This window comes from Pantherophis guttatus, chromosome 2, assembly GCF_059756535.1.
Source record: "Pantherophis guttatus breed Tessera chromosome 2, ASM5975653v1, whole genome shotgun sequence".
NCBI classification, from domain to species: domain Eukaryota; kingdom Metazoa; phylum Chordata; class Lepidosauria; order Squamata; family Colubridae; genus Pantherophis; species Pantherophis guttatus.
In genome coordinates, this window is record NC_142064.1 from 221,437,017 (window position 1) to 221,459,915 (window position 22,899).

General features: G+C 35.9%; 3 protein-coding genes across 7 annotated transcripts in view; 1 reads left to right on the top strand and 2 right to left on the bottom strand.

Moving 5' to 3' along the window:
• APPL1 (adaptor protein, phosphotyrosine interacting with PH domain and leucine zipper 1) overlaps window positions 1–3,318 on the top strand; it is a 41,504-nt gene extending 38,186 nt beyond the window's left edge. For all 4 annotated transcript variants that reach the window (XM_034436654.3, XM_034436636.3, XM_087883707.1 and 1 more), the window contains exon 22: window positions 293–3,318. In XM_034436654.3, the coding sequence (XP_034292545.1) occupies window positions 293–442 (150 nt within the window). In that variant the 3' untranslated portion in view covers window positions 443–3,318. The remainder of the gene's footprint in view (window positions 1–292) is intronic.
• A 149-nt stretch (window positions 3,319–3,467) lies between these two features.
• On the bottom strand, window positions 3,468–14,913 carry ASB14 (ankyrin repeat and SOCS box containing 14). The gene is made up of 10 exons (XM_087883708.1): window positions 14,853–14,913; window positions 13,712–13,851; window positions 11,307–11,362; window positions 10,958–11,089; window positions 10,723–10,881; window positions 10,079–10,324; window positions 9,738–9,909; window positions 7,242–7,785; window positions 6,483–6,636; window positions 3,468–4,787 (listed from the first exon to the last, which is right to left on the bottom strand). The coding sequence occupies exons 2-10, from the start codon at window positions 13,816–13,818 to the stop codon at window positions 4,609–4,611; spliced, it is 1,749 nt and encodes a 582-aa protein (XP_087739834.1). The 5' UTR covers window positions 13,819–13,851; window positions 14,853–14,913; the 3' UTR covers window positions 3,468–4,608.
• A 1,267-nt stretch (window positions 14,914–16,180) lies between these two features.
• DNAH12 (dynein axonemal heavy chain 12) overlaps window positions 16,181–22,899 on the bottom strand; it is a 96,140-nt gene continuing 89,421 nt past the window's right edge. For both annotated transcript variants that reach the window (XR_015731666.1, XM_087883706.1), the window contains exons 69-74: window positions 22,486–22,589; window positions 22,030–22,234; window positions 21,756–21,893; window positions 19,812–19,903; window positions 19,016–19,083; window positions 16,181–16,628 (exon numbers count right to left, since the gene is read on the bottom strand). Coding sequence is in view for 1 of the 2 variants with exons in the window: in XM_087883706.1 (XP_087739832.1) it covers window positions 16,438–16,628; window positions 19,016–19,083; window positions 19,812–19,903; window positions 21,756–21,893; window positions 22,030–22,234; window positions 22,486–22,589 (798 nt within the window). In the remaining variant the exon portion in view is untranslated. The remainder of the gene's footprint in view (window positions 16,629–19,015; window positions 19,084–19,811; window positions 19,904–21,755; window positions 21,894–22,029; window positions 22,235–22,485; window positions 22,590–22,899) is intronic.

Genomic DNA, 22,899 nt, shown 5'->3' on the forward strand with positions numbered 1-22,899 from the left:
GATTACAAGAGAGTAAGCAGGATTACAATGGGGAATACATTGGGCTGTTTGCATAATACTCTCCTAGCTGGCAGCACAAGCACATCGCTTTCAATGTGTATTTCCAATTTGTGTCTATTTATTCTCTTGTAATCCTTTTCTAGCCAATTGTGGTCATCAAACAAGGACTACTTGTAGTGTGTGGCTTACTGACCACAGTAAATAGTTGCCAATAATAATATCTTTATTATTTACTATTTAAAGTAATATTCACATAGCTTATGCATAAATCAATAAATGTATTTTTTTCCAGGATTTAGAAGAGCAAAGTCGATTAATTGCTGCTTCTAGTCGAACCAACCAGAGTGTTGGTGAAGGACAGTTTGTAGTTCTTAGCAATAGCCCATCAGAAGACAGTGATTTGGGTGAAGATGGAAAGAAGAAGCAAGAATCCGATGCATGAAGCACCTTCAGTGCAAGCCTTTGAACCTCTTGTCTGAAATGATAAATTGAAATGTAAATTTACGATTTACAAAACAAATCATGTAAATTTGTTTTACATGATCCAACTCTGTATTCTCACTCATTAAGGTTGATCTTTCTTAAATGGCTCAGTGTAAATATGGATTTTTGTTCTCATACCATAAAGAAATGTAGTGAAATGTTCATGGCTGTAGCAGATTTGGATATTACAGAACTTACTCTGTTTCAATTACCTAGCTGTTCTGGTGACTTAGAAAGTAATTTGTGTAATTTAAGAAGTAGAAAATCTTTATCTTCAGTTTCTTTTCTTTGGTTTCAGAGTGGTTAATTGTTTTAGTCTCCTGCAGTAAAATAAAGAGCCTTGTTCTATTTTTAAATACTAACATTTGATCTCATAATAATTAAGTCATATTAGTCTTCAAAGTGTCCTAAGCCTCTGAGCAAACAGCCAATTTTGATTCCTAAAAATGGTCAGGTCAATAATGGAAGCAGCCTGATAACTTTTAAGTAATGCTTTTGATAAGCATGTGCTGTGTCTAGAGTGTATGAGTTCAAGGAAATTAGTGTCACTGCAATATTGTTTTAAGATGAAATATGAGAATATCATTTTTACTTGAAATTGTACTGGCTGGTAGTGATCTTGGCTTCTCCTCTGTATCCATAGAGCACTTTTGTCGAGGGTGGCAAAGACATTCAACCAAACACTGGAAAGTTCTTTGGCGTGTCAATGCACTGTGTATATTTGTAACATTATACAAATTGATTTTTAAATGTCTAGATGAGAATAAAGTGCATACACTTCTAACAGAATTGCCATGATTATTGGAATCAAGTTTTGTAAGTGTCTTCTCATTAGCAAAAGTTTGAGATTATGTTGGTGATAGAATCATTTGCATGGAAAAACTGTTAGATAATTTTTCTAACACCTGTTGTGATATTTACCTAAATCCACATGTGATAGAAATACATACAAATTGCACATAGTTTCTAAATCTGAGAAAAATCAGGCAGGTACTTGTAATTCTATATCAGCTTATTAATTAGTGAGAAATGTAGTATTACAAGCATGCAGTGATTTTTCATTCCAGTTCTAGTATACCAGAGATATTGTAAGTTTGTCCTCTTTTATATTGAAATCTGCAAGCAGAAATTGTATGGAAATTGGAGGCAGATCACAGACTTTGGAGAAAAAACTGTTGACGGCCAGTTAACCTTGGCTGGAAAATCTTTTGAGATCAAGTACGGATGTTCGTTCTTTGTTTCTAATTGCAAAGGAGTAGAAGATATTTGGAGACCCAAGAAATAAAGGAGTTGTGATTGCTCATTGAGAAGTCTCTTGCCAGTTTTCGAAAGCTTTCCTTATATTTCAACTTGAGTATAAAATTGCAGATATGGAAATCATATGTTCAGTTCTATTTTAGGCCATCTCACTGAAATTTGGCAATATCTGTTGCAGTTGTTTATCCACAGTTTACAGCTGTTAAACCACATAATACTATGAAATCATACATTTAAAGTAAATCACCAGTTCATTTTAAACTGATAGTGTGTATATTCTCTGTAAAGATGTATTATAATGTGAATAATACAAATGATCTTTATTATAAAACAGTTCACAGGCTACTGCTCTGGAATTCGAATGTACCTATTTGCAGTTACTTACAAAATCCAACTTGTATGGATTGTATTCAGTAGCTCTAATTCCCATATTAGATTTTCCAGCAGGAATGTTCTCTGAGTAGAAAAAAAAAGTATGATTTGGCTGTCTGATTGATTTATTGCTTGGAGCCAGCAGATAGACCTTGGGGTCTTTTCTCATTTTTCTGAAGGTAAACTCCACTGAACTGAGTGAGATTTGCTTTTGCATACACAAATATACCGTTATGTAGTCAAGGCACAAATGAACTTGGCAGTTGTGTTCTGTTGCTAGACAAGTGTAGTTTCTAAGTTGCCTTCTGTACTGAATCATATTTCTAAGGACAACATTCAAGTTAAAATTGCTATATTTCTTTGAATAAGATATTCATCTCTGATGAACTATAGAAACATATTTTGCATGTATTGTAAACCAGAGGCATTCAACTAATTTTATAGGATTGATTAAAAAAAAATCAGGATTGCTATTTGTGATAGCTCAACGAAATTATTATCCGGTTTATTATTCTTTTGTTTTCATCTGTAACTGAAATCACATTCTTTCTACAAATACATGGGCTAACTAAGCACATTTCTGCTTGAACAAAACTTTTGCCTCCCCTGTAGCATAATGTCCTTCACACTCCTGGGGAAATTGAATTGCACACAGGAACATGTTTTTCTAATTCATGCATGGATATTGTTAGGCAATCAGAGATCATGACATGGTGTAGGACTAATCATCCATCATGTAATTGAGAAAATAATGTTCCATAATAAAATCTATAAATGAGCCAAGAGGTTTGTACAAATAATTTGGGGTGTCTTTTATAATACAGTGAATTAATCAGAAAGTAAATATTTTAGTCTTGTTTCAGTGACTGTGATTTTTAAATTGAAAGTTAATTAAAACTCTTAATTTCTCTTAATATTTCTCTTAATATTTAGTGATTGTGTGCTCGATATTGTCAGTTGCAAAGTAAAATCTTGATACTAATAAAACAATTTGGGAAAGATTTCAGCAAAATCCAGTCAATTTTAGAGGATGCTTTTCTACAATATTTATGTAAATATTTAGCATTTGTTCCTCAAAGCACATCATATATTGGAAACATATATTTCAAAATACCTTTGTGAAATGCATTTTAAATCTGTCAGTAATGGAAGAATATCCATATAATAGAGATTCATTTATTGTACTTAATAAAACAAAACTAACAACTGGTGTCCTATTTTTATTTGATTAGAATATAGAAGAAGAATTTTATGTTCTGTGAAAATTAGATCTGTAAATATTGTTTGTTCAACTAGTGGTTGCAGTTTCTTAGGCAAGATAAAGCTATACTTATGACATTATACGATTTGATAAATATTTTAAATATTTTGTGTTTATGTCAAATAACTCTAAAAATATATACAATAAGTGTAGGCAATACACAAGACGATACACAATTTTCATTACATCTGTAATGTAAAGGTACATGACAAGACCTCAGTTATTTTGGAAATACATACTTCATTTACAACACTGCTTTTCAAAGAAAACCTTTTGGGGTTGTAAAAGAAATGTTTTTGAAGTTGCAATAAATATACTCTCAATAAAAAAGGCACATTATAGGATTTTAAGTTGTATCTTAAGGATGTGGGCAATAGAAACTTAGGCTATTAAGGGATCTCTGAATAGCACACATACAAAATCTAAGACTAAACTTCACTTGGAAAGCCAAATTTTAAAAGTTAAATATAAGTTTTAAGAGATACACAAGAAGTCTTGCTTAAAAATACAAGTACCAAACCAAAAGACTTTCCATCAGTGTATACATGACCTACTTTTTTTGGTGCCAATTAACACCCCTTACACATGCAAATTGTTTTCCTTCTAGAGGGAATATTCAACAGTATTTGTAAAGAAAAAGTCAAGATTAGGCAGTATAGTTATGCCCTGCTTGTACTTCTTGAAAATGTTATGTGTTAAAACAGCATGCAATTATTTCATTCCAATATGGGCACCTATGAGCAAAAGGCACACTTTTGTCTTTAACTCTTTAAGAAACTGCTTTCAATATTTGCAGCTAAGATGGAAAAATAATTGCAGTGGATTTGGTGAGCATATGAAGGGTTGCAAGGAGAACCCCCTCCACAGATAGAATCTATATTATAGGGAACCCCTTTTTCCTGGACCAATTGAGATGTCCATTGAAATCAGAAGATAGGGTATCACAAGGTTTGGGGACATCTGCTCCCAGAGTATATCATTTGAGTGTTGTTACATAAATTACATCTGTAGTGTTAGATATTTCAAATTAACATGGTTAGTTCATATATCTTTGCAAATAAAAATGCCATAAATCAGATCTGCAAAACTGCATTGAGGTTTGAGTACTTTTTTGTACTGAAGTATAAAGCAAGCAGACATGTTAGTACCAACTGGAATTCTATTTTAAACATGCTTTAATATCTTTGTTCATTTATATATAGAATATCTTCCAACTGCACTTTTATGCATTTGACTTAGTAGAATCCTTTTAGATGTCCTTGTCCATAGAGGTCATACTCCTTATAGAGGATATATTCTTTCAAACGGTTTGGTAATGGCAGAAATGTCAGGAAGACAGGACAGCGCAGACGTAAGCGTCCTAAGCATTTTCTGATTCTCAAACGGCAAAGATGTTGCAAAGGACGTGTGTTTGCTGAAAATAAAATTCATGTAATATGAATTATCCATTCCTACATCTGTTCCTAACCCATAAGAAAGAGCTGGATGAAGAGATAAAAGTGATGGGAAAGGAATTGATCACATCATCTTCCTGTTCAGATTATTAACCTGGTTCCTATTGGGTAGGGAGAGTCCCTCAGAATATCTGTTGGTTCACTGTGAGGATTATTGAGACAATTGGATGGATAAAGTTGGTCAGATTTGCTCTGACCTGGACTCTGACACCACCACCATCACAAACTCTACTGTTCAGCAGAGACTTAAAGGTCTGGTCTTCACGTAGACTTGGCAAGGGAGAATGAGACTCCTTATTCATTGCACTTCTTTGATGTTTATCTTTTATTGATTTTATTATAATTTCTTTGATTGATTGTTGTGAGCCCAGAGGAGTTGAGTTTTGACACTGGTACATTTAAGGGAGGCCCTTGGAATAAAGCATGAGTTAACACCTGCCACAAGTAGTTACATCCGGAAATTGACTACAGGTCTGATTGGTATGTTATAATACATTTAATATGGGATCTTCATCCATCATGGGATGGTATTTGTGCTCAATGTGTTCTTTATTCAATGTGGCAAGTTTTAAATTTTTTAACTGGTAATTGCAATGATAAAACTATATGAGGAAATTAGATCTAGAAGATATTTTAGAAGATACTACTTTCTTCTATGCCTTAGCACTTTCAATGCTGAGGAGGCAAAGAAGAAAGTACTACTTACTAATCACTAATAAGTAGTAACTAAAGAGATTTCTTTGTGTAAAGATTTTTTATGCTGTGTATCAGTAGGTTATTGTGATCTCTCCTTCAATGAAGTAAAAAAAAATAATCCAGTCATATTTAGTAATGGGTAGATACTGTCAAAATACAATGTTGAAAGTATTTCTTAAATAATTCAAATTGTTTTAAATGATATTTACCAAAATGAAACCTTTTGGTTTATTCTAATCATATATAGTAGTAAAAATAGTTTTCAAAATAATACAGCTACTAATTTGAAAATTATGCAAGGTAGATACACTCTGTTATACTGGCAGGGAGTGCAATGCTGGAAGTCCTGAAAGATCATGTCAGGAACATATTGTCATGGAAAATATATACCATATTTTTCAGAGTATAAGACGCACCAGAGTATATTGCGCACCTTAGTTTTTGGGGAGGAAAATAAGAAAAAAGCTGATTGGCAGGTGGATCAGCCTCCTGGAATACCCCCAATCAGCTGTTCCCAAAGGTGAATTTTAGCAACAGGCTCCTTGGTTGTGAGCTCTGCTTTGCTTTTTTTTCTGCCTCTGAAACTTCTGAAACTCTGTTTCAGAAAAAACTTTTGTTTTCTTCCTCTGAAAGCTTCCGAAACAGCTTCAGAAAAAAAGCCTCTGAAGCTCTGTTTGGGGGCTTCTTTTCTGAAGCTTCGTTTCTGATGCTTTTTTCAGCCTCTGAAACCTCCATTTGACAAGCTGGGCAGGTCTACATTCGGAATATAAGATGCACCCAGATTTTCACCCTCTTTTTTGGGGGGAAAAGGTACGTCTTATACTTTAAAAAATACGGTATATATGTAATTGACTTGATGGCACATAAAGAATGGCTCCATCAATTTGAAAATTAGAGTGCATTGTATCAAGTATCCTTACATTCTATAATGTCTGCTGATAACTTTATTTGACACTTACACAAAATTGCATTGATTTCTGGCCACAGTTTTTGTTCTCGAAGAGTATCTTGAAGTTTGGTGCATATTCTAAGATGATCTACATAATCTAGCATCACTCGCACTACCTTCCCAGACAGGTGCCTTAACCATGACAGTGTAATCACTTCACAGAACTAAGAAAAAAAAACATGAGAATACAGCATTTAATGCCTTATATTATAAAGTGCCCGATGCATCCCAGACTAAATCAACAGCAAAATGAAGCAAAATAACCATACATCTAAAATAATTTCACAAAATATCAAGCAGACACTTTTGAAATAACTTATTTTGAAATAAGGGCCTGGTGGCTCAGCAGACTAAAAGCATTGTGATTAACACCAGCTGTCTGCAATTACTGTAAGTTCGAATCGCACCAGGCTCAGAGTTGACTCAGCCTTCCATCCTTTCTAAGGTAGGTAAAATGAGGACCCAGTTTGTGAGGGCAATAAGCTGACTTTGTATAAATATACAAAAGGATGAAGGCTATTGCTGAGCACATTGTAAGCCGCCCTGAGTCTTCGGAGAAGGGCGGCATATAAATCAAATTAAAAAAAAAAAAAACCTAAACACTTGCCATTTATTCTATAGAATGTCTCTGCTCAATGCATGTTTAAAGTGTATGATCCTTTTCAGTTTTGAAGACCAAACAAATCCTACTGTCCCTTAAACACTGAGCAATTCATAAATACTAATCAGCATATAAAGGAAGGATTAATCTCCCCCAAGAAGTACTTACCATTGTGTCTTTGATAACAGTTGAGGTCCACCCTTCAAATAAGTACTTGGAATGCTTGCTATCTCCATGAGGACAATCAAAACAACGGGAAACATTGTATCCATAATTCAGCAACATTCTTAACAGGACTTCATCTTTCAGAGTGTACTGTAGAGCCGATGGAAAATGGGTTGTATTGACTCTACAAAAGTAATTCACGTTGGCTCCATGGCGAAGCAGGAGACTGATGAGTTCATAGTTACCCATTCTCAAGGCCACTTGGAGGCAATTAACAGGGTCTTGATTTGGTAGGGCTCCGGCATCCAGGAGCAAATGAGCGGACTCAATATCCCCATTAGAGACCGCAAAATACAGTGCTGACTTTCTCTCATCATCATAGTTTTTCTGAATTCTTCGATGCAACATAAAATTAGCATCAAACCCAGATTTGAGTAGAAATTCAAGACACTGAGAATGTCCTCCTGCTGCCGCCGAGTGAACTGGGCTGATTCCACTCTCCTTTATGACACTGAAATCTGTGACTGGAATCAAAATCTGTAAAGCCCTAGCAATAAGATAAAGATAAACATTCTTTCAAACAAACCCTTCAAACATACCTCAATGCTTCTTACCAGAAAAGGCATTGAGATCACCATAAAGAGGGAAGAGCTGTAAGCTTCTGTAAGAGAAGAGTTTCTATCAACTATCAACTTTTTAGCCATTTAGTAAAATGCATATAAAAAGAGAAAGATTTCAGTGGGGAAAAATTCTTAAAAAACATCAGCAAATAATAAAATGGGAGAAGAGAGGGAGAAAGAAAAATGCAAGCTGATTATTTCAAGTAATTTTATAAAGAATAAATTCCTTAAGAAGCTACAGTAGGGGCAGTCCAAAAGAAACAAAATGGTATTGATCCAGCCTATTCAGGTCTATATTCTTCTACCCAAAAATAAGACTTATTTTCTTTTAGGCTTAAAAATAAGCATTTGGGCTTATTTTTGAGGAAGTCTTATTTTTTTTTAAGGTGTAGGAGGCAGACAGCATGGTCACCTCATGGCTGCTGGGCCCCTTAACCATAGCCCACGGTTAAGGTCGCTGTCCTGAAGCCTCTCCATCACTTGGTTTGGGACAGATGGTGCCCGGCAGGCCCAGGTGTGGTGGGTGGGCAGGCAGGCGGAGTGGAGTGGAGTGGAAAAGAGAAACTGCACTGAGGAAACCCTTTCAAGTAGCATTGCCTGCAATTTGTATTACTCCCCTCCATTGTTTCTCTTTCTTTCTTGTTCTCTCTTTTACTCTCTTGTTGTGGCTCCATTACCTGAGCCTGTGTCATCGGCAGGAGAGGACTCTGAGAGTGAAGGAGAGGAGTTGGCAAGGCCTCCCTCTCCAGGACCCTCCTCTTTGGCAATGCCTTCGGTGTCCGCCGAAGGGCAAGAGAGAGGGCCAGGGCCAAGCATGTCCACGCAGCCACAGGTGGACAGTGATGAGAGTAATGACTCTTGGCTGGATCCATGCCAGGGTTGCAGAGATAAGCGCACGCAACAGAAGAAAAGGCATGCCCGAGATTAGGCTGAGTCACTGGACCTCACCCCACAGGGTATAAAAGGGAGCGTGGTGGCCAGTCAAGCCTTGTGACGAACAAAGCTGAAAGCTTCCACGCCATTCTGCATTGCTGGACTTTTGCTATAGGCTTTGCTGGATTATACTTGGACTTAAATTACTCTGTAATTGAACATTTTACTTTGATGTACCAGAAGCGGAGAGAAGTTATCTCTTCCCTTCGTGAGTAATAAACTCTTGGCAGGCAGCCACTAGGTTGCTGCCAAGTTCCGTTATCATAAGGAAAAGGATTTTGTCGGCTGGTTTGGTTTTTAACTCTTGGACGTCTGTTGGTGTGTGTGCGTGTGGGATGGGGACAGAACATCTCTATCACCCACAGAGAGACATTTCATCGCTCAAAAGGGACAGGCTTCTATTGTATGCATGCACTTCTCACAATCTTCCACAATTGCCTGTCCTTTTCTCAAGCAGCAGCAGCCGGGTAGAGAAGGGTGTGTGTGGAGCCGAGGGAACACGGTATATTCATAAGTTTAGCTGTGGAAGACTGTTCTAATAGCAACAGAATATTCATATTTACATAAAATATAAAGAATGTATGTTACTTGTCATGATGTCAAACAGATACAAAATCCCCCTATCAATTGGCCTAACTTCTACAAATGTTTTTGTGTCACAGGACTAGGACAGTGAAATGCAGAAGAGAATGGACTTCCTTTCACAGATGTGTAGAAAGGACAATGTCAGCAGTTGAATGGTGCATAGAAAGCTACAAGCTTTTTCTACATAGCTTTTGAAGATAAAAAAGACTTTTCTACGTAGTAACTCAGGATTTGACAAACAATAAAGAAACGTTTCTCTCATCAGAAATATGATAAACCACAAAGTTGAACAGATTACTTTCCCTCCCTCACTCTTCCCCCACCCCAGTTCCATAAATGGAGTCAGTATATTCTAACTCACAAGAAATGACCTCTATAAGCAGCTCTATGAATAGGAAGATGCCCAGATTGCTTTGGGACATTGGCATCAGCTCCATATTCTAGTAGGAGAGAGATGGAATCTGGGTTTCCTCCTCCAGCAGCCTCAAATAATATAGATGCAGAATCTGATGCTTGAGAAAGGATGTTGGCACCTATTGTGAAAACAGCAATAAGCTTTTAATAATAAATCAAAAATAATATGGTGTTTATTGTGTTTAGTTTACATCAACATAAAATTACTAGATTGTTGATATCAAGGAAATAGAATTGTTCTGTAGATTAGTACATTTAACAGTGAAGGTTTTATTCAGAACATCTCACCTTTACGCAGTAGGAGTTCCAGAATTTCTGTATGCCCATTCTGTGCAGCCAACGCTAGAGGGGTGAGCCCATATGAACTTCGTGGATCTGGATCGGCTTTGGACCAAAGCAGTAATTCCACCATATCTTTCAAGCCTAATCTGGCTGCCTCGTGTAAAGCTGTCCTTTTGTTGATACACTGTAGATTGGTATTGGCACCAAATTGTATCAATAAGGAAGCAATTTCATATGATTCATGTTTAATTGCTGTAAAGTATTAAAATAAGAAAGAGCAGCATTTGAAAATTTCATTTAACTCTCAGCTATTAAACTATTCAATCTCCACTGAGAATATAAAACTAAACCTTTGTTTAGCAGTCTCACATGTCACTTGTATATGATTAAAAGAATCACAAAATGAAGTGCTAAACTTTAAAATAAATCTGTTCTTCACTTTTTTTTAAAAAAGAATTTTACAGTGCTGTTCTTCATTCATATTTAGAAAAATTGTCTTTTTTGGATTATGAATCACTAGGCAGAAAGTATCTTCTCATATAGGCAACTATATCCTTAAATTTGGCATGAAAAACCACTTTCAATCAATGCAAGCTATCATTATTTTATGAGAATGTTTAATGTCAGACAAACAATACAATTTGGTTTACCAATAATTAAAGCAGAATCTTCTTCTTCATTCTTAGTATCAGGATCAAACCCATTGATTAGCAGAACATTGACATTTTTCACAAGACATTTATCCACAGCTAGAAACAGAGGAGTTTCTCCTTTTAGGTTGGTCTGTTGCCAGACAGTAGGATGTGAGGCTGAAAGAGAGAGTTTTGTTTGAATTGATAAATTCATATATGAAATTGACATACATAGTCCTCAAAGGGACGTTACCTTTCAAAGTAATTTCTAGAATATTCTTGTTTGGTTGTATTGCTGCTTCATGAAGAGGAAGCCAACCTTGGGAGTCTACTTCCTGAAAAGCAGATCCATTCCTCATCAACTTAAGTAAAGACTCTTCTTCACCTGTTACGAGTATGAAAGATCTACAATTTATGTTCTTTAAACTCAAAGACCACTTTGTTTTAGTAATGAGTAACAAACGCTTGTTAACATAATAAAAGGCTGCCTCACACCTGCAGGTGCTACTTTTAATTCCTCCGCACATGAGGGTTGGTATCAACTAATTAAGTTCATTTGTGTATTTTTATAAATTCCCAAGAAAATTGAACCTATTACTTAACTGTCCGAATGGCAGTGATGATCTTTCTGTAATCTGGACTTGTTGTGAAACAAAAGCTGAAAACAGAATGCAACAGCATTAAAAAAAAGTCAAATAAGCCAGAAATATTATCATATCACACTGAATTTCAAACTGCAAAAAATGGTGAAAAAAGAGAAAAGATTTAATTTGTATATTTAATGTATTGGTGTTTCATGCAAGAAAAAACAGGTCCTATACCAAAGGTGGGATTCTACCGGTTCTACCTGGTTCAGGAGAACTGGTAGTAGCAGCGGCAGGAGGCTCCGCCCACCCACCTGGACGTCATCATTGACATTCTGCGCATGCACACAGGTGGCATGAGCACTCAGATTTCTGATCCGGTAGCGAAGGTAAGTGAATACCATTCCTGTCCTATACACCTAGCGAGTAAACTTCCGGGGTATTCTGGAATTGAGAATAGTTTACCAAACTCTTTGACTTGAGTTTACATGTCTTGACAATTACCTACACTTTTAACTGCTACCAGAGTAGAAATGTCACTCCCTAGTGCTTTATATTTTTTATTTTTTTGTATCCTCATGGTAGTTGTATCTGACTAATATGCCAATACCCATTGATTTGGAAGTTCAGTGAGACCTATTAATGTGACTTGCCTTTCTTTCTCTGGGCTATAGAGAATTTGACTCAAGGTGTGTCTAACCCGAATGCTATAGTCAAGCCAAAATATCCAACTCACTAGTTGTAGGGAAGATTTCCCTTCGGTCACATTTGAAACCATTAAAGCACTAGGATTCTTGCAGGCATGTCTAATTGGGAAAAGAATTCAGTTTAAAGGTATTTAGTGTGTATGTGTGTGCACGTGAAAGCCACAGTTTATCAAATTCTGCCTTTATTTATTTATTATTTCACAAAGAGCTCATTTGTTTCTCTTTCTGCTTTCTATGGCTGAAAACTATATAAATCACTTAGTACAACTTCCTCTATTTCCCCCTCTATTCTCTCAACACTGTCTTTTATCTCATTGAATTCAGAACTCTACTCTGTACGTTAGGCCTTCCTGTCATTAAACAACACATGTGCCATTCTTCTTGCTTTTCTCTCATTGAATGGAATAATTGCATTCCATTGCAATAGTGACTTACTATTTCTTCTTTGCTCCTAAAACTCTCAAGACTGATTCCTATAGGATTTTTAAAGTTTGAACCACCAAACTGTTGTTAGCCCAATAAAAGGGTCAAATTGTTAAATATGTAATTGGAGAGTAATCCTATTAACTGTCTTTTATTGTCATGAAAGTTAAAGAACATAAATTCTAACATCATTTTGCTTTGGCTCTGCATCATGTCCTTTGGAAAGTAGCCACCATGGGGGTCTTGGCCTGGAACAAGTTGTGTCCGCCTGTTTCTGGGGCCTACTAATTTCTGAAGAAAGTGAAGTCACAGGAATTTATCACTGTGGGCGAAAATGAAGCAGGAAAATTGAGACATTCTACTGATTAAGAGGTCACAACATTCCAGAATAAGGCTTTGGGGACTGGATGATAGAAATTATTTGAAAGGATGGGGGGGAATGCCTACCCTTCCCTCACTATAATTAAATATGGTAATGTTTAGGAAAATAGCATTAGTAATTCTGTCTATTCAACTAAAATAAAATAGCCCCGTAGACAAGAGCTAGATGACAAGCAATTCATGGCTTCCCCTGTGCCTTATTTTTCATTGATTTATTTACTGCAGTTCCCAAAGCCACCAGAGAACAATCTGCCAAACTTTGACTACAGGTTGCCCAATAACAGGGGTGGCACAAGTTTTGGTATTTTTTTCCTACAAACTGAGACTGAAACAAGATTAATGAATTTATTTAACAATCAAAAAGGAACTTAAAACCAACATTAAAAAAGAAAAATAACAGCCTGTCCTTCTGATGAGATCATCAGTCACTTCATTGTCATTCGTCGTATCGATCTTGGCTACCAGAGTAGGAAGTTTATCCACAACTGTAAAACTACTGCCTACCCTTCTTTAGAGGGAAGCAGCGGAAGATCAATACTTTGCTTTAATAAAACATTAAAAACAAAAACAGAACACACAAAGTTAAAAACATTGTAATTGGCATTATAATGGAAAATAAAACAAAATAGGTAGTTTATAATTTATACATTTATGTCAATCTTTCTCAGGGGGGAGAGAAATTTTTCATATTAAATGGATACTAGCCACATTTATAAATAAAAATATGTGTCGTCCTAAAGATACAAAAATCATCACATAAACATACAAAATATGGAAATCCTATGCCTGTAACAATATTCTGTGAACAGTTGCACAGCATTCTGTGAAACTGTATTTCAAAAATTACACAGTTTCTGTTCCAAGAAACATTTTAACAGATGCTAGAAACAATATATCAAAGGCAGGGCACACCTGTCACTCTTTGCAGTAGTCACCGTCTTGCTCCGGGGTACGTCATGTAGGCTTTGCTGAATGACAAGCTGAATAGGGATGTCATCCTCAGCTTCCTCATCATGCATTTTTGTAGTATCATACAGGTTAAAACCACATATCTTAAATTACAGAATGAGGTGGGGTTAATTGTTACGTTGCAACTTCTAGAAACTTCTAGCTAGAGACATAGAAATGTATAACGATAAACAAAAGCAAAGAATTCTTAACCGTCCTGTCTCAATCTCTTTTTGAGCATTAACTTGACAGACACTAAAACCATCAGGATCACACTAGGCAGATTATCAATTTGACTTATTTTTGCTCCTCTTTCTGAGAACATGCCTATGCCAAAGAACCCAGAGTTCGAGGGCTCAATTCTTCCTCCTGCTTCATTCTCCTATCTTTACTGCCCCCACCCTTGCTAAGCTCAACTACTGATCTCTTTTGTAATGCCCTTCCTCACTCTGCTCATATTTGCTGTATCTATAAAGAAAGTGCTGGGTCAGGTACATTAAGAAGGAACAGTTCAGCTGAAAGTTGCTTAGACTGAGTGGAAAGAGATGCAGAACATCTCGATTTTATTAACAAACAAGGAATATCATTTGCAATGTGGATGTTTCCTTGTAAAAAAAAATCACTAGCATTTGATTTAATAGTCTATTACTGTTCAGGAAACACTCTCTGTTGTATATTAAAAATGGCTTACACCATAATAACAGAATTAGTGAGAGAATAAAGCCAAAGTGGAACATTTTAACTGGCATTGTTTTCAATTATTTTCCCCCATTAAAGTCAATGGTATTGAGATATACTGTATTTTCATTTGGCTGCATCAAAATAAATGCATAAATACATGCCTAAATATTGAAAAAGTGTTAAAAATTATTAAACAACGTTTATAGGATACAGGAAAATCACAAAACTCTTTTTCTCTTTGGAATGCTAACGCATAAAAAGCAAAACATGCAAATTCAAACACGCACACACACTTGTGTTACTCCTGGAATAGTAAAAAACAACATTCCAGAAATGCCAACGTTTAACTTTTATTATTTAGAAATAGCTTAGGAAGCTAAGGTTTGGGAGAACTTTTTATAATGACAACACACATTTTCCTCACCTTTCTCCCACATTTGCAACACAGACTGCTCACTCTAAGCAAGTGTCAAAACCAAAATGTGATGTTTGCTGTATTGAAAAATGATCCTGGGCTCATTGCATCATTGCAGCCATTAATAACTCACTATAAATATCTGACTGTAAGACATTCTCTCTTGCAGACAAGACATATGGATTAAGTGAGGGTCAGCAAATGAACCACATGTATGAATAACAAAAAGTATTCAAAGAACAGGCAATTTAAAATCAGACTGTAATAACTGTTAGGAAAATTTAATTCATTTCAGGAAATTCCTAAATGCACGGCATATAATTAAAGCAGCAGCAAGAACCTGGGAAGTTATTCAGTACCAGAGAACTAGTCGTATATAGAAAAACATGAAGGACATTGATTCATTCATTATGAACCATGAAGTCTATGTTTTCTCTTAGCAATAGCACTTAGACTTATATACCGCTTCACAGTGCTTTACAGCCCTCTTTAGAGGATTGCATATGAACTGAATTTGGGGGGAGAGTTCAGTTTGAATGTTAGCAAATATCATATACACATCATATCAGAAACCAAAAAGCCTATTTGCAACAACAGAATCCAGGTATTATTCTTCATTAAAATTGACCAAAACTATGCAAACCAGACGTACATCTCTGGTACTAGCAGCCATTACTGTATAAATAGGAGATGCACTTGAATCAAAGAAGTGTTAAGGAAACACTAATTCTGCAGAGAACCTCTAGGATAGTCTCTCAATCACAGAATTTGGAAGGGCAAGTTTATTTTCCATTAAATAGTTCTACTCTGCCCCTGCACTCCAGGTAAGCATGTTGCAAAAACAAGGCTATTGTTCTAAAACAGTCCATAATTAAAAATTGACTTCTTGCTTTTTCTGTGATGCCTGCTAATTTTGGATTGTAATGATGCCTCAACACACAACACACATTATTGATTATGCTATCATAACAACTCTTTCCACAATATGATCGATTCCTGCCTAAGCAGGGGGTTGGACTAGAAGACCTCCAAGGTCCCTTCCAACTCTGTTATTCTATTCTATTCTATATCAAGAACTAATTCCAGCTACTCTGAGGTAAAAATATGTGCCATCCACACATCAGTAGTGAAGTGGAATGGTTTTATATTTAAAAAAACACATACACACAGAAGATGAAGAAACATGGCTGCAAAAGAATGGTCCATTTAATCTAATTCATTTTCCAGAGTTTGTCACCCTCCAAAAAAGCAGAAGAGTTGTACAGAAAGCAGAAATCAACACAGACTTAATCAAATATTTTAGATATTCAAATGTTAAAAATTGAAAGGAAGCAACATTTTTGAGCAAAAGGAAATTTATTTTTCAACAACTTCAAAATGAATTATGATGCACTAAATAGGATATTTTGCATAGTAAACACTTTTCTTATAAAAGAACAGAAGAAAAAACATCAATAAACAAGAATGGGTTCAGTTTATTGTAAAATATTGTTACCAGAAAGTCTAAATGATCAAAATATTTAGACAGTCCTTTGTTCTAGGGAAAGATATGAATATGGAGTAATTAGTCTCATCTGATCTGAGTTCTATATAATTAATCATCCAGCTGACAAAGTAGAGCAACTCCTCGCTTGATCCAATGCTGGACTGGCTGGTCGGTTAACAACTTCATTGCAATGACAAAGTTAGTTGAATGCCCAGTTGTTGAAAGGACTCCTTTGCGTTCACTTGTCTTGTACAGCGGACACACATATGCATTTGTTTTCTTGAGCTCTGATGTTTTGGCTGCAAGGGAAATATTCTGTAAGATGAAATAACTGCGGATAACATGAAATAAAAATACTGAATGCCTACAGCTTACAAACTGCATTGCAGCACGATGGAGTAAAACTGAGGGAAAAAAACAACCACACACATTGCATCTCTTGAGGTGGGCAATTAAACATGTGACTATAAATGACTATAATCCCCGACCTATGTACCTTCTGCCGTGCCCTTAAGATCCTTTTGTTTAAACAGGCCGGGCTGGCTGAGAAAATGAATTTTAATTGGGTGTCTGTAGTTTTTTAATATAAGGTTTTTAATATAAGGGCCAAAGTTTAATATATTTTAATTGTTTTTAAATTTTATGGGTATATGTTTGTTTTAATATGGCTGTACACCGCCCTGAGTCCTTCGGGAGAGGGGCGGTATAAAAATGTAATAAATAAATAAATAAATAAAAGTGAAATATTATGGATTAACTTCTTACAGTATACTTCTCCCTGACATCTTAGTTTTGAGTATGATGGGATTCCTTTACATTAGTTGCATGTTTAAAAAAAACCCTCTTTGACAGTAGCAATTTGAGAATAAAATAAAATTATAGTTAAAAACTGTTTATGTTCAAACAAATATTAACATAAAAAGGGGAGTGGGAATATGCCTTGATTTAGTGCCTAAAGTTCAATAGCAATGCTATCTGAGCACAGACTGAATTAACTGGCACCACCAAAAAGGATGAGTTTTAATTGCCTTCGATAAATATAATGCTTTCTGAAGAACATTTGAGATTGAATTGATTTTTATGGGAGGAAATATCTGGTCCAAAGTGATTTAGGGCTTTAGACATCAAAGCAACACATAAACTAGTACTTAGAAATAAATGCTGTCATATGAGGTTTGTTTTTTAAAATAATGATAAATATTCAGATCAATGAATCCTTGTCTAGAATATTGATGTCATGTTACAAGAGAGATTTCTTGTAATAGTCAATGACCTTACATGCAATATATTAAAGGTAAAGGTAAAGATTTCCCCCGCCCAGTCACGTCTGACTCTATGGGCTGGTGGTTCATTTCAGTTTCTTAACCAAGAGAGCCAGTGTTGTCCAAAGATATTTCTGTAGTCAAGTGGCCAGTATGAATATACACTGAGGCTGACGGAATGGTGTTCCCTTCCCACCAAAGTGGTACCTATTTATCTACTACTTGCACTTGCATGCTTTCGAACTGCTAGGTTGGCAGGAACTGAGGTAAGTAATGGAGCTCACCCTGCTGGATAGCGCTGGGGTCTTGAACTTGGATTGTCAGCTAGAAAGCTCAGTATCTTTAACCACTGAGCTACTGCCCCCTTGCATGCAATATATTACACTAATGTAAACAGCAAGTTTAAAATGCATATTGAAAGACTATGACAGGCCATAAATGACATATTAACATTTAAAAGTAGGAACCAATAGCCCTGCCAATTAACTGTTTGCATTTGATACTGAAAGACCATAATGAAACTTTTGTAAATAGTTTGTAGGTACATATAAATTTACAACAATTGACAGATTTAGTGCATATCCACATGTTCTCCTATGGATCACTCCTATGAAACACTTAAGTTGTAACAATGAGTATTAGGGTCACACACATGCCATATAATATTCCTGTCCCTCTCCCCCATCACAGCCATGACACTGGTCGGCTACCACCACCATCACACTGGTCACCTACAGCACTGATCCACAAAGATAGGATGATGGAGGCTGCATTGAAGCAGCTTCTGCCACCCCACCACCATGGATCAAGAGCTCCAGGTGATCTATTTGAAAGACAATGAAATGGTGCAGAACTATCAATACTATAAAATTGTTTCTGCTAGAACCATATCTCACTACTACATAAGGGATAGCAATTGGTTCTTGTTTTTCCCAGTTGGCATGTAGGAAAATTTTAGTGGGAAGGGAAATGAAAATACACAGGGGTACCTCAGTACTTGTCGTTCATTGATTCCAGGAAGCGTGATGACCACCAAAAATGATAGTACCAAACAATTTTTCCCATAAGGAATAATGTAGTGGGTTACAAGGCAGCCGACACTGATGAGTTCTACCTTGTACATTGAGTACCAAACAAACAATAAGAACTGGGACATTTTCACATCAAAATGTGTTGAGTTCCAAATTCAATGAGTTTCAAAACAGTTGAGTACCGAGGTACCATTACATATAGAAAATGCATATAGTTTTGCTATGCTGGCAACAATACAATTTTTGTATTGACAGCTAGGACATCTTGCTGTGTAACTTAAACTTTGTAAAGTAATTAGTAATCTAACATTAAAGAATTGAATCCACTAATTTGTTGCAAGAGATATGGGATTGCAACATTTTCAAATAATTATTTTCAAAAAATTTGCTTACCTGGTTTTATCCAAATAATGGGCATCATGTCAAAGAGAATTTTGGGATGTTGTTCACCTAGGAGCCCTCTGGTGAAAAAAAAAAAAACTACTGTGGAAAACTAACATAATACAGTTAAAAAGAATGAAGTTTTATGTAGTATAACATATTTAGGAAAAAGAAGAAAACTATAGCTACTCCAGTCAGCATAAATTTGATCTTCCACCATACATTAAGGATTAATCCTTCAGCATAGAGTGGTTATGCTTGTAACGTTATTAGTGAATGCCACTTCCTATTCAATTCAGTGGAGGGAAATGATCTGAGCAAATATTAATACCGGTAGACAGATCATCCCAGTTAGAGAACGACCTGGTGAAGATGGGAGTACAGAAGAATGTCTTATTAGTTGTGAAGTGGTAAAGAAGCGCATAAACCCAACTATCATTTGGAATATTTATTACTATCCCCATATTTTAAAACAGAAATTTGCCTTTAAATCTATAGTATATATTACATCTCATGACTTTTATAAAACAATTTAATGCATCCCTGTTTTAGAGTGCCATATCTCTGTTGAAAACATCCAGGTCACCACAGCTGGCAGCAAATAGTTCAGGTTTTCTGCATCATGCCAGTTGGTGGTTATCTAGCATTTTGCATCTCAGTGTGATGGCCCTGTTTTTACTCCTATTGATTTTGCTAGGAAAAGGGAATGTAAGATGTCAAATTACAAAAATATGTTGAAAATTAGTATTCAATGAAAGGTGAAGAAGCAATTTTACTACTGTATATGCGATAAACGTTTATTACTAACTTTGCTCTATCCCAGCGAGCTCCATCTAAAAATAGCCCATTGATGTAAACACCATCTTCTGGAGCAGTAGTCGAAGTATCCCTTGGAATAACCTGAACAAAATAAAAACAATAAATTATTGCTCTGTTACAATCTTTTGTTCATTTCAGATTGGAAATATAGTGATCTTTTTAGCAATGAAATATAATTTTAGTACTAGCTTTTCCAATATGAACAGAGGAAGTATTGTATTTGGAGATTAAGGTAAAGGTTCCACTACACATATGTGCTAGTCGTTTCCGGCTCTAGAGACAGTGCTCATCTCCGTTTCTATGCCGAAGAGCCAGTGCTATCCGACGACGTCTCCGTGGTCATGTGGCCGTCATGACTCAACGCCGAAGGCGCACAGAGTGCTGTTACCTTCCCACCAAAGTGGTCCCTATTTTTGTACTTGCATTTTTACGTGCTTTCAAATTGCTAGGTTGGCAGAAGCAGGGACAAGTAACGGGAGCTCACCCCATTACACGGCACTATGGATTCGAATGGCTGAACTGCCAAACTTCTAATCTTAGCCACTGAGCCACTGCGTCCCTATTTGGAGATTTGGAGATTACTCTTCTTTAAATTTCCTTTTTGTTACACCCAGATTTCTGTTGAGTGTAGTAAGATAAATTAATAATGAATAGAAAGCAATCCAAAGCAGGAAAAGTGTTTCTTCTGACATGGCACAGGTATTTTTATTTTGCTTGTCACCAGCTCCCTAAAAAAACAGTGCCTTTGATGAGGTACATCCCAAGTGGTTACTAACCAATTGCAGGAAAACTCATGGCTCCTCTAACAAGCTTCTAACACATGCAGCAAGCATGCTGATGTTGGGTCCTAAACTCCATTCCCACTTTGGATCAAAGCACCTGCACATATATAACAATGAATTGTGTCTTAATTGCCTCCCAGGTCCTCACTAATTAAGTTAGATTGCTATTAAAATGAGAGAGTTCCAGTTGAGGAAAATGGCAATCTAGATGTCTCTGAAGCAGCAGAGATGATCAAGTGGCAAAAGCTGACAGGTGGCAGTCTGCACCACCCAATGAAAGCTCTTTAGTCAAGAAGAAATTGAGAGATTGTCCACTTGGGCTCCAGATACCAGAAAGGCAAAGATGGTGGAGGAGATAGGCGGGCAGGGGAATTTGAAGCAGAGTGAGCACGACATGGCAACAGAAGCATAAACTCTTGGCCTAACAATAGTGTGATCCTGGCTTAATGACAATAACCAGGATTACTGGAACTGCCATTGCTAAGCAATACAGTCACTTGATGTTTTGCCTAATGACTACTTCACTTAGTGACCAAAATTCTGATCCCAGTTAGGATCTTTAAGCAAGGACTACCAATATCTGAGAAGGAAACAAACTTCCAATTTTTTGAGTGACTGAGCAGAAGATAAGAAGCTACATCAAATTCTCCACCACAACCTTGGCGCCCGTTTGCCTGTGTGTTTGTGGCCCACCTGTATGCAACTTTAGCTATAGCTATTCCTTTAAGAGGAACTGAGCTGTTTGATTTCCTGCAGTTTTTTTCTCACTTCTTCCTGTTTTTCCAGGCTACATTTATGTTTTCCTAATAGATGTTGTATACCTTCTCCAAGGCTATTTGCGTATTTAAATGCAGTATGCAGCAGCTATTGCAAAAAGATTAGAATGCTCTGGAAAGACAGGATGGAGTAAAAGGTAATCAAGATTGGCCTGCCTTATTTGTCTTAGCTTTGAAATATTCTGTTATGATGACAATAAAGTAAGATGCTAGTACTTATTGTAGTATCTGTTTCCTGCCTTCATCTACCTCAAAAAACTCAGGAATCAAAATAGGTACACATATGTATTAACACAGTTATCTATTGATACACTTCAAAGACTTTGCAAATTCCTATGTAATATGTAAAATTCAGCCTTTGCCACCTAATTTTACCTGAAACTCATATCCCAGGAGATCAATAGGAATAGTGTACTTCCTGGCATAATTCTGCATCCCTCCAGTTAAAAATGCTTGTGTGAAAAAGAATCCTGACAGCCAAAACACACATGGTTTTCCAGAGTCATACCAATCCTTGGAAAAGAAATAGAGGAATAATTTTGGTTTAGAACCTTATTTTATAAAAAAAACACCTACTGGCAAATTATTAATAACCATAGCAAATTATTTCACAATAATAAAATGGTTAATTATATGCTTGTTGTTTTACCTGTAAGAATTTCAGTCTAGCTAGAAAATCTAGAATATAGCTTCCCAGTGGTTTCAGACTTGGGTATGAACGTTTAGCCCAGTTTTCTGCAACTTTTCCAATAAGAAGACTGGCGCAAAGGGCCTCTAATTCAGAATCCATCACAACCAATCCTTTAATTGCTTTCTTCAAATTTACCAAAGTTGTGCGTATGGTTCTTATTAAACTAAATATACAAAAAAATGTAGACACATAATTCAAGTTGCAAATTTTATATAACCTATAAATAATTACATGTACAAATGATTATACTGTAATTCTTTATTCTCTAAAAAAAGGATAGTTATGACAGCTTTAAAACATATTTTTAATTTAACAGTTTCTACTGTAGGATTAGGAGATTTAGTATATAATCCATGTGCATATCTGGAAAATTAAATGGAATATGTAAAAATATGAAGAAAACAAAGCCCTTACTTGTTAAAACGTTCCATTTCTTGCACCAGAACAGTATTCATACTTTCTTCATATCTCACAGGATATTTAATAAGTGCTGCCTCGATATCATAATCTTTTGGAAGCTAGAAAGGTTGATATACTTATTTTAATTCTGAGAAATGTACATTTGTTTTATGAATGTATTTATATAACCATAATAAATTAAGATAAGGCAAATGCAAAGAATTCGAATTCCTATTGCAAAACTCCAATTGCTATTACACAAATTCTACATTCTACATAGCACGTATTACTTCAGTGAGAGAATGAGAAGATTCTTTAAAGAGATTAAATATCTTTCAACAAAATCACATGAAATTATTTTCTTTCTTTTTTTTCTATTAAATTAAGGGATCATTTTTTTACATTGTTGTGAATGGAGTCTACAAACCA

Bases quoted from the DNA above. Each gene is read 5' to 3' on its own strand.
- ASB14 (XM_087883708.1), bottom strand. From the start codon at position 13,818: ATGCATGATGAGGAAGCTGAGGATGACATCCCTATTCAGCTTGTCATT. The intron at 7,786-9,737 runs GTGAGTTAGAAT...TCTTATTGCTAG, and splicing joins GCTTATAGAGGTCATTTCTT to GGCTTTACAGATTTTGATTC. The intron at 6,637-7,241 runs GTAAGTACTTCT...TTTTTTTCTTAG, and splicing joins CTGTTATCAAAGACACAATG to TTCTGTGAAGTGATTACACT.